At 44.1% G+C, this 19,993-nt stretch overlaps 1 protein-coding gene across 30 annotated transcripts in view; it reads left to right on the top strand.

Moving 5' to 3' along the window:
- NCOR2 (nuclear receptor corepressor 2) overlaps window positions 1-19,993 on the top strand; it is a 309,568-nt gene that overhangs the window by 161,615 nt on the left and 127,960 nt on the right. For all 30 annotated transcript variants that reach the window (XM_070762126.1, XM_070762127.1, XM_070762128.1 and 27 more), the window contains 2 exons: window positions 3,596-3,768; window positions 7,129-7,191. In XM_070762126.1, the coding sequence (XP_070618227.1) occupies window positions 3,596-3,768; window positions 7,129-7,191 (236 nt within the window). The remainder of the gene's footprint in view (window positions 1-3,595; window positions 3,769-7,128; window positions 7,192-19,993) is intronic.

The raw sequence follows: 19,993 nt of genomic DNA on the forward strand, positions 1-19,993 counted from the left end.
AGTTCATAAAACACCACATTGGTTGCCTCTGTTCCTCCTCGTCCTTCCTGAGCAATATAAAAGAGGATGTAGGTGAATTTCTCTCCCCCCTCCTTTTAAACTCAAGTGATAGAATAGAATAGAATAGAATAGAATTCTTTAGTGGCCAAGTGTGATTGGACACACAAGGAATTTGTCTTTGGTGCATAGACTCTCAGCATATATAAAAGAAAAATAACCATTTGTCAGAATCATGAGGAACAACACTTAATGATTGTCATAGGGGTTAAATAAGCAATCAGGAAACAATCAATATTAATAACAATCTTAAGGATCCACGCAACAAGTTGCAGTCATACAGTCCTAAGTGGGAGGAAATGGGTGATAGGAATGATGAGAAAAAACTAGCAGTAATTGAAGTGCACACTTAGTAAAAAGTTTGACAGTGTTGAGGGAATTATTTGTTTAGCCAAGTGATGGTTTGTGTCTAGTTGTCTTGGTGTGCAACGCTCTGTAGCAACGTTTTGAGGGTAGGAGTTGAAACAGTTTATGTCCAGGATGTGAGGGGTCAGTAAATATTTTCACAGCCTTCTTTTTGACTCGTGCAGTATACAGGTCTTCAATGGAAGGCAGGTTGGCAGCAATTGTTTTTTCTGCAGTTCTGATTCTCCTCTGAAGTCTGTGTTGGTCTTGTTGGGTTGCAGAACCCAACATGATTTGGCTTGAAACAAGCATTTTGTTTGTTTGTTTAATTTTTGCTGCAGTTTTAATGCTTCAAATTCTTCTGCCTGGAAATATATATTTCTTCACAATTTTGGACCATGTTTTACACCTACGGCAGTTTTGGATTGCTACCGGTTCGTCCTGGATAGGTCAAACTGCTAGCAACAGCTGTCAGAGGTTCCGCCCACCCGCCCAGACATCTTCGTATACGCAGAAGTGCCCTGCGCACACACACACAAAAGTTAACAGGCAGCAACGGAATTTGAAACCCACTAAACACCACAGAGCCGAGAAGGGCTCAGCTCTAGGGCATCCCTCACCCCCACAAATCTGGCAGAATTAAGCATGGATTTGGCTTCTTGCAAAAGAAGAATTGATATCCCCATTCGTTCAGTAAAATGTCCTAATACCATCCGAGGAAATCGCTTTAATTAAAAGCTGCTTGGGGCAGATTTAAGTTCTAAGATCTTGCAAGGGATTTTAGTTTACTTTACTTTATTGTCATTGCAGTGCGTACAACGAAATTAAATGGCATCTTCAGTGTATATTATGCATAAAAAATAAAACCACACATCCTTCACATTCTATACAACTGAATTGAAAACCTATATTGCATTACTATTACACTCTACTGTACAATTCAGAATGGTTACTGCTCTGGGATAGAAGATCTGTCTGTCCGTCCGTCCGTCCGTCCGTCCATCTATCCATCCATCCATCCATCCATCCATCCATTATTTGTATTTATATGCTGCCCACTCCAAAAGGACTCAGGGCAGCCTATTTTTCACCCTATTTGTCCTTGTTTTTACTACCCTGTACCGTCTGCCAAATGGTAATAGTTAAAAAAAGAAAGGGTGCCCAGGATGAGATGGATCTTTAAGAATGTTTTAAACTTCCTTAAGACAGCAGGAGCAATCAAGCTCTTCCAAAGAGAGGAGAGGGCAACCATTGATTCTCTGGGCAATGATGTTGACCCTCTGGAGCGCTGTTCTGTCTTCCATTGTGTAATTGGCAAACCACACCCAGGTTCAGTAAGTTAAAATACTATTTTTGGTGCAGCGGTAGAAGGTTACCAGCAATTTTTCATTCATTTGTGGTTTCCTGAGAAGTCTCAGGTAGTATAATCTCTGCTGGGCCCTTTTGACCAGCGCTGCAATGTCATGTCCTCTTTTATGATGACACCCAGAAACTTAAAACTGGCCACTTGCTCTACTTGGTCTCCATTGATAACCAAGTGCTGGATTATAGCATCTGGCTGGATCTTCAGTGGAGACCCTTTAGCTTCTATCAATGGTCTGATTTTGGTTCTGTCAAAGGGACACTCACCTCTTGATCCCCGGTACAAATTTGATACTTCATGTTGCTCTGTGTGGTTGCAACAGTGATGTATCTCAAGGTCTTCCTGAAACACCCCACTGAGGGAAATGCGAAGGCCCTTCCTGCTTCTAACCAGAGTACCAAAAAGCTTGTTGGCCATAGAAAAAGAAAATGACTTGGAAACGCCATGTCCTTGAGTTAACCAGGAGGTGAAATGTTTTTAGACTCTGATGGAAGAGTTTTTATTTTTATTTATTGTTAGAGTTGAAAGGGACCTGCAGGTCATCTAGTCCAACCCCCTGCTCAAGTGGGAATCCTACACCACCTCAGTCAGATGGCAGTCCAATCTCCTCTTGAATATGTCGAGTGTTGGGGCGTTCACGACCTCCGCTGGCAGGCTATTCCATTGATCACCCTCATCATCAGAAGGATCTTCCTTATTTCCAGGTTGAATCTCTCCTTGGTCAGTTTCCATCCGTTGCTCCTGGTCTGGCCCTCTGGTGCCCTGGAAAATAGTGTGACCTCCTCCACTCTGTGGCAACCCCTCAAATACCTGTACACTGCTATCATGTCCCCTCTGGCCCTCCTTTTTCCTAGACCGGGGTAGGCAAAGTTGGCTCTTCTATGACTAGTGGACTTCAACTCCCAGAATTACTCAGCCAATCATGCTAGCTCAGGAATTCTGGGAGTTGAAGTCCACATGTCATAGAAGAGCCAACTTGGCCTACCCTTGTGCTAGATTCTCCATGCCCAGTTCCAGCTACCTGTCTTCATATGTCTTGGTTTCTAAGTCCCTTTATCATTTTGGTTGCCCTCTTCTGTACCTTTTCTAGGGTTTCTATGTCTAGTGAGGTGGTCAGAATTGAATGCAGTACTCTAGGTGTGGTCTGACCAGGGCATTATAGAGTGGTATTAATACCTCCCTAGTCTTGCAGTGTATCCCTCTGTTGATGCAGTTTAAGATTGTGTTGGCTTTTTAAGCTGCCGCTGCACATTGATGACTCATATTTAGTTGGTTATCCACCAAAACTCTGAGATCTCTTTCCCAGTCACTACTCCTAAGTGTGGTTCCTCCCTGTTTGTATGCGTATTTTGGTTTTTTGTTGCCTAGGTGCAGGACTTTGCTTTTCTTGATGTTGAACATCATTTTGTGAGTTGACTGACTTTCTCTAACCAAGATTAATCCTTGGCTGGAAGGAACATTTGGCTGGGTTGCGCTAGTGTCTCTCTGTTGGGAAAGTGCCAATTTGGTTGGAAGGAGGAGTCAAGCGAGCATCTAGCTTTGAGTCTTTGCACAGCCGCAAAAGGCTTAAGCTGGACGTCCAAGATCTTATCTGGCTGTTCCTGGGAAAGATGGCAATCTGAGAAGATTCTTGTACCGTAAGCAGAAATCAATAAAGTTGGGTTTAGCTCTTTGCAACGACGACTCCGGTTCCTTGCCCCTGACACCCCTCAGCCAATTCTCTCCCCCGTCCACTTTTTGCAAAAACGTAGACAAAGCAAAACCAATGTGAATGTTCGGTAGAAAACCCAACATAATGACCGTCTCTCTCTTGCTGTTGTTTTCCATCAGGGAGAAGAATGAGGACACGTCCGGCGAGGACAATGACGAGAAAGAAACAGTCACCTCCAAAGGGCGCAAGACGGCCAATAGCCAGGGCTGGCGGAAAGGGCGCATCACTCGATCCATGGCCAACGAGGCCAACCATGAGGAGGTGGCTGTGCCCCAGCAGAATTCTGAGCTAGGTGGGTCTCCGTAGTGTGGATCTTTCTTTCTTTCTTTCTTTCTTTCTTTCTTTCTTTCTTTCTTTCTTTCTTTCTTTCTTTCTTTCTTTCTACTGTATCTAGCACCTTCCTTCCTTCTTTCTTTCTTTCCACCTAACTATCTATCTAATATATGTATCCATCCATCCATCCATCCATTTATCAATCAATCGTATCTAGCTACTGTATATCTATATTCTTTCTTTCTTTCGTTCTTTCGTTCTTTCGTTCTTTCTTTCTTTCTTTCTTTCTGTCTCTCTCTCTTTCTGTATATCTGTCTGTCTGTCTGCCTGCCTGCCTGCCTCTCTCTCTTTCTATCTCCCTCACATTCACCATCATCAGGCTGAAGTTTCCAAGCTTCGTGCTGTTGTACAACAGCACGAAGCTTGGAAACTTCAGCCTGATGATGGTGAATGTGATTTCGCCGAAACGTCGCATAAACATGCAAAATATTACACAGGGCAAAACCCGAACTCAGAACAATCTACGTACATATACCCGTGAAAATTTACGAATATATATATTATATATATATATATATATATATATATATATATATATATATATATATATATATATGTTTTCGTAAATTTTCACGGGTATATGTATGTAGATTGTTCTGAGTTCGGGTTTTGCCCTGTGTAATGTTTTGCATGTCTATGCGACGTTTCGGCGAAATCACATTCACCATCTTCAGGCTGTAGTTCCAAGATTGGAACCCGAACTCAGAACAATCTACATATATATATATATATATATATATATATATATATATATATATATATATATATACACACACACACACACACACATACATACAGATAGATAGATAGATAGATAGATAGATAGATAGATAAAATAAAATAAAACATAAACCAAAGCAGGTTTTTTCACAAATAATTTAATTCTTTTCCCTTTGGAGGCAACAGATGATATAGGTAGGGAAGTCAGAAATGGCCCTGGTTTTCTAGGACAACCTGGGAGGGTGTGCCGAGAGATTTGTTCCAAAATATGGGCAGAGCCGGAGTGAAGAAGTAGGACAGGAGATGACAAATTTTGGATTTGAATCCTGTGGGAAGCCACTTCCTTCTCTGCCAAGCGGCAGCCTTTGGCGTAGATCTAGAGAAGTTTCCTCAGTCGGCCACTTGAGGGCTGTGGAGAACTGAGAAATCTATTGGAAATTGATGTTGTGGATCCCGAGATCTTGTACTTGGCTTAGTTTGAATGGGAAGACCTGGTAGACGATTCAACTGGTAGAGCTTCAGTTGATGAACTGGGGGAGAACTGAATTTAGCCCTCGGGGCTGACTTTAGCTGCCCGTTTGCTCGGCTCTTGTGGTTTGATTCTGGTCACCCAGCCTTGGTTTGCTATGGAAGATCCGAAAGTCAGAGCTGTCCAATAATAATACCTTAAAAATAGTTGATTTTCCTCTTTTTATTCTTGTTTTATTTTATTCCTGCTTTTATTATTTTTATAAATACAGTGGTACCTCTACGTAACAACGCCTCTATTTACAATTTTTTTTAGATAAGAACCGGGTGTTCAAGATTTTTTTACCTCTTCTCAAGAACCATTTTCCACTTACAAACCTGAGCCTCTGAAACTGTAACCGGAAAAGGCAGGGAGAAGCCTCCGCGGGGCCTCTCTAGGAATCTCCTGGGAGGAAACAGGGCCAGAAACGGCAGGGAGAAGCCTCCGTGGGGTCTCTCTAGGAATCTCCTGGGAGGAAACAGGGCCAGAAAAGGTGGGGAGAAGCCTCCGTGGGGCCTCTCTAGGAATCTCCTGGGAGGAAACAGGGCCTCCACCCTCCCTGTGGTTTCACCAATCGCACACATTATTTGCTTTTACATTGATTCCTATGGGAAAAATTGCTTTTTCTTACAAACTTTTCTACTTAAGAACCTGGTCACGGATCGAATTAAGTTTGTAAGTAGAGGTACCACTGTAACTATAGAATAGAATAGAATAGAATAGAATAGAATTATTTATTGGCCAAGTGTGATTGGACACACAAAGAATTTATCTTTGGTCCATATGCTCTCAGTGTACATAAACGAAAATACACATTTGTCAAGAATCATGAGGTACAAGAGGTGGAGAATATATCTGGTTTATATGACTAAGGTGGGACTAGAACTCACATCTCCTGGTGATATTGATAAAATTGTGCGGGTCCAAAGACGGGCTACAAAAATGGTGGAAAGTCTTAAGCATAAAACTTACCAGGAAAGACTTCATTAACTCAATTTGTATAATCTGGAGGACAGAAGGAAAAGGGGGGACATGATTGAAACATTTAAATATGTTAAAGGGTTAAATAAGGTTCAGGAGGGAAGCCTTTTTAATTGGAAAGTGAACCCAAGAACAAGGGGGCACAATCTGAGGTGAGTTGGGGGAAAGATCAGAAGTAACGTGAGAAAATATTATTTGACTGAAAGAGTAGTAGATGCTTGGAACAAACTTCCAGCAGACGTGGTTGGTAAATCCACAGGAACTGAATTTCAACATGCCTGGGATAAACATAAATCCATCCTAAGATAAAATACAAGAAATAGTATAATGGCAGACTAGATGGACCAGGAGGTCTTTTTCTGCCATCAATCTTCTATGTTTCTATTGGCCCAAAATCACCCTGCTGTTTTTCATGACTAACGTGGGACTGGAACTCACATCTCCTGGTGATTGTCCCAAAGTCACCCATCTCACTTTCCTGGCTAAAGTGGAACTAGAACTCCCAGTGTCCTGGTTTCTAGGCCAGCCCCTTAACCATTACACCAGCATGGCCTCTTTTTTGGACTGTCTCCAGGATTTCATGTCTAAGGTGGGACTAGAACTCTCTGTCTCCTGGTGATCACCAGGAGGTTTTCAATCCTAAATAGGAACTAGATCTCAGCATCTCCTGCTTATTGGCCCAAAGTCAGCTAGCCGAAGAAAGGCAAAGAAAGTCAGGTTCCATAGGAAGGTCATTGCAAATGGCACATCACTAGGTTTTGTGGGGGTTTTGAGACATCTTCCTCCCAGGCTCTTTACATTTATATATATATAAAAACTTTATATTTATATATATATATATATACTTTATATTTTATGTTTGGTATGTATGTGTTATCTGGTTTTAATATGATAGGGTTTTATATATTTCTTTTTAATATTAGATTTGTTTCACTATAATATTATTTTTATCATTGTTGTGAGCCGCCCTGAGTCTTCGGAGAGGGTCGGCATACAAATCTAATAAATTATTATTATTAAATTATTATTTACACAAACACACACACATACACAACACACACCAAGAATTTTTGTTTTCTTCTTGTAATCTCTTCTTTTCTTTCCAACCAGCTTCTCTGGAGATGAATGAAAGTTCTCGCTGGACGGAGGAGGAGATGGAAACGGCTAAGAAAGGTAACAATTTGGGCTTTCTTTTTGTTTGCAAGAGGGCTGTTGTAAATCAACTGTGTTGGATGCTCCAGGTTATCAGTTGTGTTGCTTGGTGGTGATAACAGTATCGCTGGCCATCACAAGATTGAAGGGTGTTTTGCGTGGTGGATGGCAGCCTCCAAATTTTGGTTGCAAGTCGTGGACTTCTGTAAGATCGAAGCGTGTATTTTGTTTCGGACAAATCCAGGAGTTGTTAAGGCGGTGTAAAGGTTTGCCGTTGTGTATGAAACTGTGACCCATAGGTTGGAGGATGCCTGACAATCTCTGTTGTGCAGTTGGGACAACAACAGGGAGGAAGAAGGGGCTGGCTGGGTGTCTGAACAGGGTCCTTGGTGCTCTCTGAGCTGAGCTGTTTTCTTGCAGACATTTCATTCCCATACTAAGTAATGTCATCAGTGTTAGTTGGGAGTAAGAGTTGCTTTCTTTTTGTACACTAGTTGTCAAGCCGGGTGATAAATTAACAGCTTGCCACACTATCTATAGAAGGCTTGATGTTTATGGGAACTTGGGAGGGGTGATTTTCAAGAGGTAACAAATGCAGCCACAAAGCATTCTTTCGAGGGGTTCAAGGCCATTTATGCCCATCCACCTGGGCGGAAGTGGAGGAAGGACTGGTTACGCTGGCACAATCTGAGTGGGCAACATGACAAGTTTGTCGGAAGGGGGAACAAGGGATCTGAACTTTCAACTGGGTGGGAAACTCAGATTCAGTTTTCCCAGTATAGGTTCCAGGGTGGCTCCGGCAATAAATTGGAACTTTGAGGAGTACAGACTCTGATTTAGTTTGGATGTTACCTGCAACCTTGAAAGGGGGAAGGGAAAGGGAAGGAGATAAGGAGAAGGAGAGGAGGAAAGAAGAAAGTGGAAAAGGAGAGAAGAAGGGAGAGAAGAATGCAAAAGGGTTGTTGTGGAATATATGAAACGGTAAAAGGGTAATGCCGATCATATATTGTATATATCGATTTAGGATGGCTCCGGCAATACATTGGAGTTTTGAGGAGTATTTATCTACTACTAAACTTGACAGTATGGCTTGTCTAAGCCAAAAAGGAAGCAAAAAGTCTTAAACTCCTCCTCACCAGAAATCAATACCCAAATGAGCAGAGTTTAACACCAAGACTAACACTACAACACTAGTCAAGAAGTAAACAATATCCCCAAATAGAAAGATGAGATATGAAAATTGAATTAAGATATTGTTAGCCAGATGGCAAGATAAGAATTGGTGGTATCACAATATAATGATCTGACACAAATTAACTTATTAATAAGAATTTAAAGATATAGACTTTTCTAATATAGTTTATATGATATATGATAAGAAGTAATTTTTTTTGTATTTCAAATATATATAGAACTTCTAGTAATTACAGGATAAGTTCATACTAATTAATCTAATGTAGAAGTGAAAGTTTGAACTAAGATTGGCATAATAGTTTGATATTGTTTATACTGATGTAATATAATTTTTTTTAGTGAAAGGTGGGAAAATATTGTTTTTCTTTTTTTGTGTTTTTCTCATTTGATAATATTATATAAGTTCTATAGAATGTTTTTTAAAGGAAAAAAGATACGCCTCCATTGAATGATTAATAGAAAAAGAAAAATTTTAAGCATGAGTTTAGTGTTTGTACTTATGTACTGTTTTTATCCTATGTTGGAGAAAATCAAATAAAATTTGTATTTTTTTGGAGGGGGGGGGGGGGCAGGGAAACAATATCCCCAAATCAAGAAATTACCAACTCAAACAACCAAATAAACAGGTCAACAGCTTTTATCAAGGAACCACCTAGAATACTCCCACTAACACAGACAGGGGCAAACCATCATATATAAACAGAGAGCTAACCCCACAACCTTCTAGCATTGATAACATAACACCATGAAATGTCGGGAAGAGAAAAGCATCAAGCTCAGAGAAGCCCCCAAGGACCCCACAATACTCCTTCTTCCTCTCTTCTCCTCCTCCTCCTCTTCTTAGAATAGAATAGAATTATTTATGGGGCCAAGTGTGGTTGCACACACAAGGAATTTGTCTTTGGTGCAGATGCTCTCAGTGTACATAAAAGAAAAAGATACATTTGTCAAGAATCATGTGATACAACACTTAATGATTGTCATAGGGGGTCAAATAAGCAACGCAGGAGCAATCAATATTAATAAAAATCTTAGGATACAAGCAACAAGTTACAGTCATACAGTCATAAGTGGGGAAGAAATGGATGATAGGAATGATGAGGAAAAAAAACAGTAGTAATAATAGTGCAGACTTAGTAAATAGTTTTTGAGGGGATTATTTGCTTAGCAGAGTGAGGGCGTTTGGGAAAAACCTCATGTTGTGTCTACTAGTTGTCTTGCTGTGCAGTGCTCTGTAGTGACGGTAGAAGTTGAAACAGTTTGTGTTCAGGATGTGAGGGGTCAGTCAATGTTTTCCCCGCCCTCTTTTTGACTCGTGCAGTCTACATGTCCTCAGTGAAAGGCAGGTTGGCAGCAATAGTTTTTTCTGCAGTTCTGATTCTCCTCTGAAGTCTATGTCAGTCTTGTTGGGTTGCAGAACCGAACCAGACAATGATAGAGGCGCAGATGACAGCCTCAATGATTCCTCTGTAGAGTCATTCTTCTCTGCAAACCCGGCTCCCTTCTAATGAGGCGAGGTGGCGCAGTGGGTAGAGTGCAGGACTGCAGGCCACTAAAACTGACTGCTAGATCTGCAGGTCAGCGGTTCACATCTCATCACCGGCTCAAGGTTGACTCAGCCTCCCATCCTTCCGAGGTGGGTCAAATGAGGACCTGGATTGTTGGGGGCCATAGGCTGGCTCTGTTTAAAAAAAGTGCTATTGCTAACATGTTGTAAGCCGCCCTGAGTCTAAGGAGAAGGACGGCATAAAAGTAGAATCAACGAACTAACTAACTAACTAACTAACTAACTAACTAACTAACTAACTAACTAACTAACTAACTACCTAACTACCTAACCAACCAACCAACCAACCAACCAACCAACCAACCAACCAACCAACCAACCAACCAACCAACCAACCAACTAACTAACTAACTAACAATCAAACATCACTGATGTTCCCTTGTTGGGTTGTGAAACACCTTCAAGAAAACCCCCAAGCTCTGAGAGCTCCAAGGACAACCACAGTTCAGCCCCCAGCGACAAATATTCGCCTCCGTTGCTATCTGATCAGGGTTTTAGTTTCGTGTGCCCACGTCGTGCTTTAAGGGTGTCTCATGGTGACTTGGCAGATGGCACCGAAGCGGCTTGGCTGGTGGCAGGTGGGTGGCATTGGATTGTCTGTTTCCTTACAAGAAATGAGTAGACAGAGGATCCGGGCCGGTCAGCAGGAGGCTCGAAAGGAAGGAGGAGGAGAGATTTTGTGTGGCTGAGGAAGGGGGGAGACAAAAGCAGGACCCGCCCTACAATTAACGTCAAAGTGAGTAGAGAGAAAACAGAGCCAGTGCACAATGACACTTTTATGGTGTCGTAAACCCGCAATCCCACAGACTTGCCTAAAAACCCAGCAGAATATATAACTGTGGGCTGAGAAATCTTCTGTTTGGTTGTGTCCATACACACACACACACACACACAAATGGACACGCACACGGAAAAATAGCCTCTCATTTATAGAAAACTTCAACCTAGTAATAAGGAGGAACTTTCTGAGAGTGACAGCAATCAATGGATGGAACAGAAGTTGCCTTTGGAAGTTGTGGGAGCTTCATTCCTGGAGGCTTTCAAGAAGAGGCTGAACTGCCACCTGTCAGAAATGGGGTACGGTCTCCTGCATTGGCGGAGGGTTAGATGAGATGACCTACAAGGTCCCTTCTAGCTCTGTTAATATGAATCTATCTAAGATGACGCTAAAGCCTACGATGAATGGTTGCAGGAATGGGGCATGGCTAGTTTAGAAAAGAGAAGGATCAGCATCTTCCCATATTTGAGGGGCTGCCACAGAGAGGAGGGGGTCAGGCTGTTTTCCAAGGCACCCAAAGGCCAGACAAGGAATAATAATAGATGGAAACTGAACAAGGAGAGATTCAACCTAGAAAAAGGGAGAAATTTTCTGGCAGTGAGAACGATCAACTGATGGAACAGAAGTTGCCTTTGGAAGTTGTGGGAGCTCCATCCCTGGAGGCTTTCAAGAAGAAACTGGACTGCCATCTGTCAGAAATAGTGTAAGGTCTCTTGCATAGGCAGGGGGTTGGACTAGATGACTTACAAGGTCCCTTCCAACTCTCAGTCAAAGAAGCCAAATCAATTCCTGGCCCAGAGGGAGAATGAGGTTCCTTGAAGCGTTGGCCTACCCTGGCACAGATTTAAAACAGTTTCATAATCTGGGCACCTTCCAATAGGAGGGAACTTTGTTTTTTCCACATGTACCAGGTTGCATAATAGTCTGCAAGTTTGGCACCTGTCAAACCTGGATGAGGTCCAGATAGGTGGGTCTTCTGCATCCAGTTTTGGTCACTAGGATTAAAAAAAAAAGATGTTCAGATTCTTGAAAGAGTGCAGAGAAGAGCAACAAAGGTGATTATGGGACCGGAGGCTAAAATATGTGATGAACGGTTGCAGGAATTGGGTATGGGCAGTCTAGAGAAAAGAAGGACTGGGGGGAACATGATAGCAGGACTACCTGCCTGTTCTCCGTTTTGGAGTTCCAGGGATGTCTTGGCTCGCGGCTCGATGGGATTGGCTCTCTACCTGCCAATCCAGCATTTTTTCCACACTTGCCAGTTTCTGAAGTTGTGCCTTGATGATGTGAGAGCAAGGAAGTGGAGTGCCTCACCTGCCCCATGGCTCTACCACATGTACACCTGGCTGCTTTGCCCAATGTGCTTTATGGAGTATGTTTAAGTACTGGGGGAGAAGGACACGGGTGTTTGTTCAACAACCGCTAAGGCTTCAATTCAAGAAAAGAGAAGTGAAGGGGGGGCATAGAGGAAGGGGAGGAAATAGAGAGAGGGGAGGAGAGGGAGGGAGGGAAAGAGGGGAGGAAAGGCGGGAAAGAATAGAATGGAATGGAATTCTTCCTTGGCCAATACAGGGATCCCTCGTTTTTTGTGGGGGATGTGCCCCAAGACCACCCGTGTAAAACGAATTTCCATGAAGTAGAGCAAAGATTTTTTTTAATGTATTTAACAAGTATTTGGACTTTTAAAACCCACCCTTTGCATAAAACAGTCATTCTATAATGTTTCTCAGCTGGAACTATATGTGATAGCCTACCAGTTTCTTTAATAGAATACAGTAGGACTGTAGAAGAATTTTATGAATTTTTCATGGATTTAAAATTTTTAATGGATTTAAGCCCCCTTTGAAAACCCGTGAAGTTTTCAAGGGGAAAAAGATTAGAAGCAACGTGAGAAAATATCATTTGACTGAAAGAGTAGTAGATGCTTGGAACAAACTTCCAGTAGATGTGGTTGGTCAGTCCACAGGAACTGAATTTAAACATGCCTGGGATAAACACTGATCCATCCTAAGATAAAATACAGGAAATGGTTACAAGGGCAGACTAGATGGACCAGGAGGGATTTTTGTGCCGTCAATCTTCTATGGGGTGACGGCTCACGTGCCCATAGAAAGGGCTCTGCATGCCACCTGTGGCAGGTGTGGCATAGGTTTGCCATCACGGATACTGGCCTTCCTGGGACTAGATTCGCCCACCCCTTCCAAGCGTCTCCCAGCTCCAGGAGCGGACTCAAAACCGCTCTTAATCGAGGCTGTATGTATGCAAACGAACCCAATTTGCATAATTTATACCAGCTGCAGAATTCAGCTTCTTGTGCCCCCCCCCCCCCCGGCCAATCCTTGTTTGCTTACCGCCTCCTTCTCTTTTCTTTTCTTCTGGCCTCTCTTGATGAGTTTTTGGCTCCGGAGGCTTTTTTGGAACTGTTGGTGGCACAGCTTAATTCAGAACACCGGAGTCCTACCCCACTCTTTGAAGTTTGGTCTTGACCCCTGGGCTGTCCATTCTTGGTGCTTGGGGAGGGAGAGGAAAGGGGTATTTTTTTAACAGAAGAAGAAGCTTGCTTGCTTTGGAGAGGGGCAGCATACAAATCTACATAATAATAATAATAATAATAATAATAATAATAATAATAATAACAACAACAACAACAACAACAACAACAACAACAACAATAATAATTTTAAGTCCTAGGTACTTGGGAAGCGCCCGACTGGTGATGAAATACGAAATCTAGCATAGTGATCTCGTTTGCTGTGTTGTATTGACATAATAATGATGATGATGATAATAATAATAATAATAATAATAATAATAATAATAATAATTGTAATAATAATACGTTTGTTTTTGAGATTTATTTATTTTTGAGATTTATTGGCCGCCCAACTTCTTACAAACTCTGGACCGGCGAACAACAATATAAAACAAAGTAAAAACAATTCTAGAATAGAAGAAGAATAGAATTCTTTGTTGGCCAAGTGTGATTGGACACACGAGGAATTTGTCTTTGGTGCAGATGCTCTCACTGTACATAAAAGAAAAGAGACGTTTGTCGAGAATCATGAGATACAACACTTAATGATTGTCATAAGGATCAAATAAGCAATCAGGAAACAATCAATATTAATAAAAATCTTAAGGATAAAAGCAACAGTCATACAGTCATAAGTGAGAGGACAGACAGTGATGGAGGTGCAGATGACAGACTCAATTATTCCTCTGTAGAACTGTCTCAGCAGCTCCTTGGGCAGTTTGAGCTTCCTGAGTTGGTGCAGAAATGACATTCTTTGTTGTGCTTTTTTGATGATTAAAAACTCTTATTATTAACACATTCATATCCATTCAGCCGGGGCAAGATGGGATCGTCCACCGGCCTCAGTCCTGCCCGGCAGAGCTATATTTTCACGGCCTATCGTAAGGGCAGGAGGGTGGGATTGTGCAGATCTTAGGGGGAGTTGATTCCATAGAGCCGGGGCCAACACAGAAAAGGCCCTCCCACATGCTCTCACCAGCGAACATTGTTTAGCTGAAGGAACCTTGAGAAAACCAACCCTGTGGGCCCTAACTGGCCGCTGGAAGTTATGCGGCAGAAGGCGGTCCCTTATATAATCTGGCCCTAAGCCATGTAGGGCTTTAAAAGTGATAACCAACATTTGAATTGTGTCCGACTGATTGGGATCCAGTGCAGCTCATGGAGTGTTGTTGTGATGTGAGTGTATCTAGGCGCTTATACTCTGCAGGCTGCCCCTTGTAGACGAGCCAAGTCCAGAGTCAAGAGTTTAAGATTATTTTATTAATGAGGGTTTTTAAACTGTTTTAAAATATCGGATTTGTACATTATTATTGTTGTGAGCCAGCCCGAGTTCTCGGAGAGGGGTGGCATACAAATCTAATTAATAATAATAATAATAATAATAATAATAATAATAATAATAATAATAATAATAATCAGGGGCTACCTCTGAAAAGTGTTCGGAAACTTCAGATCGTGCAGAATGCAGCTGCGAGAGCAGTCATGGGCTTACCTAGGTATGCCCATGTTTCACCATCACTCCTCAGTCTGCATTGGTTGCCGATCAGTTTCCGGTCACAATTCAAAGTGTTGGTTATGACCTTTAAAGCCCTTCATGGCATTGGACCAGAATATCTCCGAGACCGCCTCCTGCCGCACGAATCCCAGCGAACGATTTGGTCCCACAGAGTGGGCCTTCTCCGGGTCCCGTCAACTAAACAATGTCGGTTGGCGGGCCCCAGGGGAAGAGCCTTCTCTGTGGCGGCACCGGCCCTCTGGAACCAACTCCCCCCGGAGATTAGAACTGCCCCTACTCTTCCTGCCTTCCGTAAACTCCTCAAAACCCACCTTTGCCGTCAGGCATGGGGGAACTGAAACATCTTCCCCTGGGCATGTTTAATTTATATATGGTATGCTTGTGTCTATGTCTGTTAGTATATGGGGTCTTTTTAAATCTTTAAATTTTAAATTTATCAGATTATTTATGATTTGTTTCCACGTGTTGTGAGCCGCCCCGAGTCTTCGGAGAGGGGCGGCATACAAATCTAAGTAATAAATAAATAAATAAATAAAATAAATAAAATAAATAAAATAATCATAATTATTATTATTATTTATTTATATATACAGTACATGTATATTATATAATAATAATAATAATAATAATAATAATAATTATTATTATTATTATTATTATTATTATTATTATTATTATTATTATTTGCACTCCTGCTTTTTGGGTGGGTGGGGGGACAGGAAAAATGCAACACCTTGGGAGAAATATGCGTTCCTCAGTTTCCTGCCTTGGGAGTGGGCGGTCTTGGTGGGTCTATTCCTCCTTTTTGTCCACTCCAAAGTTGCATTTCAAGGGGGCAGGAAAGATGCAAAATTCTTGCAGGGGTGAGCAAGGTTGGCAGTGGAAGCATGATCCCCTCAGTTTTCTGACCAGGGAGCGGGACCTGGAGTCTCCCCAAACAAAGGGGTCTCTTGGTGGATTTATTCCCGGGAGGGGGAATTCCTCCTTTCGGCCAATCCAAAGCTTTCTACATTTAGGGGGAGAGGAGAGACTCACCTCCTTGTGTGCAGAGGGGGGGAAGCACGGGACTTTGAGTCGCCCCCCCTCATTCCTGGGGAAGGGTCTCCCCCTTTCTGTCCACTCCTCCACCAGCCACCCCCCACCCCGCCTTTCCAGAATATCCTGATCTGGCCTTCCCTGCAAGCCACAATGTTTAGGAACCAAATCCCCCCTCCGGGAAGTCTGTGTGTGTGTGTGTGTGTGTAAGGGGGGGGAGAGAAACAGAGGCCCGGCAGGAGGGGGTCCCCGTTTGCGTGGGAGCTGCTGCCAAGAACAACCCCTTTGATTCAGATCAGAGAGAAGGAAGCTATTAAGAAAGGCTTTGTTTCGCTGGGTTTCTTTTCGCCTGCTGTTGACATTCAGAGGAGGGAGAGAGGGAGGGAGGGAGAGAGGGAAGGGGGGGGGGCGGAAGGCTTGCCAAGTTGGCCGCACCCTTGTCGTCTTGGGCCGATGCCACGCGGCTTGTGGACGCTGTCTACAGGTCACATTCAGACGGAGCAAACTTCTGGGTCACCTAGGGGCAGGGCGGGAGGGCGGGGAAGCAGAGGGGGCTAGCTCCCCATGGGGCTTCCTACCTCCTCCCCATGACAAGCCTGCCCTCCCTTCTTCCTCCTCCTCTTCCTCCTCCTCCTCTCTCTCCCCCACTGAATCCCTCTGCACATTTTGGCCTCGACCTGGACCCTCTCCCAAAATCTGTCTCTTTGGGTTGCTTCCTCCTCCTCCTCTTCCTCCTTTGCCTCCTCCTCTCTTCCTGCCCCCTCCTAGCACCCGGAGCCGCTCGGGGAAAGACAGGCGAAGGCTGGCAAGGGAGTTTGTGGAGGCTGGGAGGGAAGCTAAGCGAAGCGAATCCTCCTCTTCCTTCTCCTTCTCCTCCTCCTCCACCACCACCGTAAAAGAGACCCACGACTAGGAAGCAGTGCCCAGAGACCGAGCAGGTGGGCGTCTGCGCTCTTTCTCTCTCTCTCTCTCTCTCTTTCGGAGGAAACAGAAGAGGAGGCGCAGACCAAGTTGGAGGGTTGGCACTGCCAGAGAAGAGGGAGGAGGTGGAGGAGGAGGAGGAAGCCTTCCGGGATCGGCTGACCTTTCCTCCAGTTTGAAGTTGGCACCGGCTGCAGAAAACCCTCCCCGGGAGCAGCGGGCGGCTGGGTGCACATGCCTCTTCGCTGGGACTGCCCGGAGAGACTCCGCGGCGAGCACGGACGTGAGATACGGGCCAGCAAAGAGGAGGAAGAGGCGGACGAGAGCATCTGAACCAGCCTTATCTCCTCTTCTTCTCCCCCCCCTAGATTTTTTTTAAAAAATCGGTGGGGGCATAGAGGGGGGGCTGCTTTGTTTGGTCTGACCTCCTCCTCCTTCCTCAAACTCCCCGACAATTCACCCGCGTATGGTTTCGGTCGAGAAGTCAGCAGATGAATGTGGACCAGGATGTAAGTGGGGGCTCATAACGGAGCGGGGGAGGGAGGGAGGGTGTCGCGGGAGGATAAGTGGAAAATCTGAGCCTTTCCGAGTGCGCGAGATGTGGGAGGGAGGGGAGAGGAGGGAGGAGTGTCCCGATGGGTGATGTGCTTTCTAACTGCTGCGCTGCCTGGATCTGCCCAAGGATGAGAAAGCCACCTCCAGTTTTTCTTCCTAAAAGTTGGGAATTTTTTTTTTTACCAAGGGGCTTTTTAGAGCCACCGGGGAAGGGCAGGCAGGCAGGCAGGCAGGCAGGCAGGCAGGCAGGCAGGCAGGCAGGCATGGAGTTTGTAGTGAGCACAACCTAACTGGAGTTTGGTGTGTCTGTGTGGCTTTTCCAGAGGTGGGCTGCTAAAGTGGGATAATGACATGTGCTCGCCCCCGTGACTCTGAGTGCTAGTGGAATGCAGCCCAATTCTGCTACTGCAACTGGGCAGGTACAAAAATCATTCTCGGACACGCAGGGGTGCCCGTGTTTTAGTGTGGTAACCGTGGAGTCCAGTGCAATTCTGCTACTGCACCTGGGCAAGGATCGAAATCGCGCGCGGATTCTGCTACTGCACCTGGGCAGGGAGCAAAATTGGGCACGGACACGCAGGATTACCCAGAGCCAGGGGGGCGAGCACACGTCACCGTTCCACCTTAGCAGCCCACCTCTGGGCTTTTCCCAGCTGTGGGACACGTTGGGTGTTTCCTGGCAGGAGCCAAAGGTAGCTGCTGATTCGTCTTTCCCCAGGTGTGTGTGTGTAATTATAGTTTTGCAAAGCAGGTGTTGGGGTTTGTGTTTGTTTTGTTTTTTTGAATTGGAGGTGCTGGAAAGATAAGGGCAGCTGCAGGGAAGATGGGCGGTGCGGGGATGTTGGCGATGTATTATTACCCATGGGGCACGACCGCACAGCAGGGTCAGGCAGGTGTGATGGTGCCAGCCGGGGCTGGAGGCTCTTGAAAGCTCCCGAGCCTTTAAAAAAAAAAGCCTTCTCGTGGGCACAATGGGGCATTTTTCCATGCCAGCCGCTTGAACTCCCTGCCCGTTAATAGGGAGGCAGTTTTATTTTTATTTTATTTGGGGTAGTTTATTAAAAACATGGCGAAGTTTGTAGGGGTTTGCGAGGAGTATCTTGCCCGGCTTTTCCCTTGGGGATTTTAAGAGCCATAAAAGCGAGACTGTAGGTGAGATTCAACTTTCTTTCTTTCTTTCTTTCTTTCTTTCTTTCTTTCTTTCTTTCTTTCTTTCTCTCTCTCTCTCTCTCTCTCTTTCTCTCTCTCTCACCCACTCTATTTATTTATTTATTTATTTAATTATTTATTCAATTTTACTTCTATGCCGCTTAATCTCGAAGGATTCAGGGCAGCTCACAACAATATAAAATAACAATAACAATAACAATCAAAAGAAGTCAAGGAAAAAAAACCCTGAGCAACTTCTAAAGCCTTAATTAAAACTTTAAAAAACAGTTCAGCAACATACCAATTCATATATATGGACAAGCTAGTGGTTGATTTAGGGGCCCCAGCCCTGTCAGCATAGCCCGGTCTTCGTGGCCTTATGAAAAGCCAGCAGGCTGGGGACTGTACGGGCCCCGGGAGGGAGTTGATTCCATAAAGTCGGGGCAGCAGCAGAGAAGGCCCTCCTTCACGGTCCCGCCCACCTACATTGTCAGCTAAACACGCCAGCAGTGTATGCGTGTGTGTGTATGGGGGGGGGGGGAAACGCAGATTAAAACCGAACTCAAGTTCAGATTCGAAAACAGAACCAGATAGTGCAGAACTGGCCGTTTGCTGTCTTGCAATCCTCCCAGACCGATGGGCTGGCTTGATGACAGCCCTGTGAAGCAGGCCACTTTATTCAAGCGGGGAAGCAGAGGGGGGAAGAAAAAAGAAGTAACTTCCCCCAAAGTTTAGGATTTTTGGAGAGTGAGCAAAAGACCTCCGGGAAAATCTGGGTTGCCAGGTTCTGTCTTTTCTTTTTGGAAAAAAAACGAAGGCTAAAAAGGAGTTGTTTACAAGGGGTTTGCAAAATTCCCAGAAGTTTCACGGGAACGTTAGGGTTGGTGCAAATCCAGCAGGCTGGAGCAAAGGAAGAGGGGAAAAAAAAGTAAAGAAAACAAGTTTCAAGTCCTCAACAGGTGCCAAGACAAACACTGTCGCACCTTTCAATCCCCGAGTCGAATGACAGGCAGATGAAGCAATTTCACTTTTCATCCCATCCTCAAACGTAGGCAAAGTTCTCAGGCACTTATTCCGACTTCTATTTTTATCCTCGCCTTTTATTTTATTATTTTTAATCTGGAGAAGATTAACTGTTGTTTTACGGGTCCCTCTCCCTTTGAGAAAGAGAGAGGGAGGGAGAGAAGTAGAAAGAGAGAGGGAAGGAGAGAGAGAGACAGAAGGAGAAAGAGAGAGAAAGAGAAAGAAAGAGAGAGAGAAAAGGGTTTCTCCTTTGGCAGCATGATTTAGTTAAAAAGGCATTTTACACACAACCCCAGCGAGTCAGTTTGGCCCTGTTTCAGGGGATTTTTCAAAGGGGAAACCCGTTCGATGGGTCTCCCTCTGAAATTGGGTCTGATTTTTTTTGCTACTTTCCTCCTTGGCTAGCGTTTTGGTGGTTTTTTTAAAGAAATCACGTCATATTTCTTGGTAAGGCCAAATTTGGAATACTGTATCCAGTTTCGGTCACCACACCATAAAAAAGATGTTGAGACTCTAGAAGGACTGCAGAGAAGAGCAACAAAGAGGATTAGG

Source organism: Erythrolamprus reginae, chromosome 10 (assembly GCF_031021105.1).
Source record: "Erythrolamprus reginae isolate rEryReg1 chromosome 10, rEryReg1.hap1, whole genome shotgun sequence".
Classification (NCBI taxonomy): Eukaryota; Metazoa; Chordata; class Lepidosauria; order Squamata; family Dipsadidae; genus Erythrolamprus; species Erythrolamprus reginae.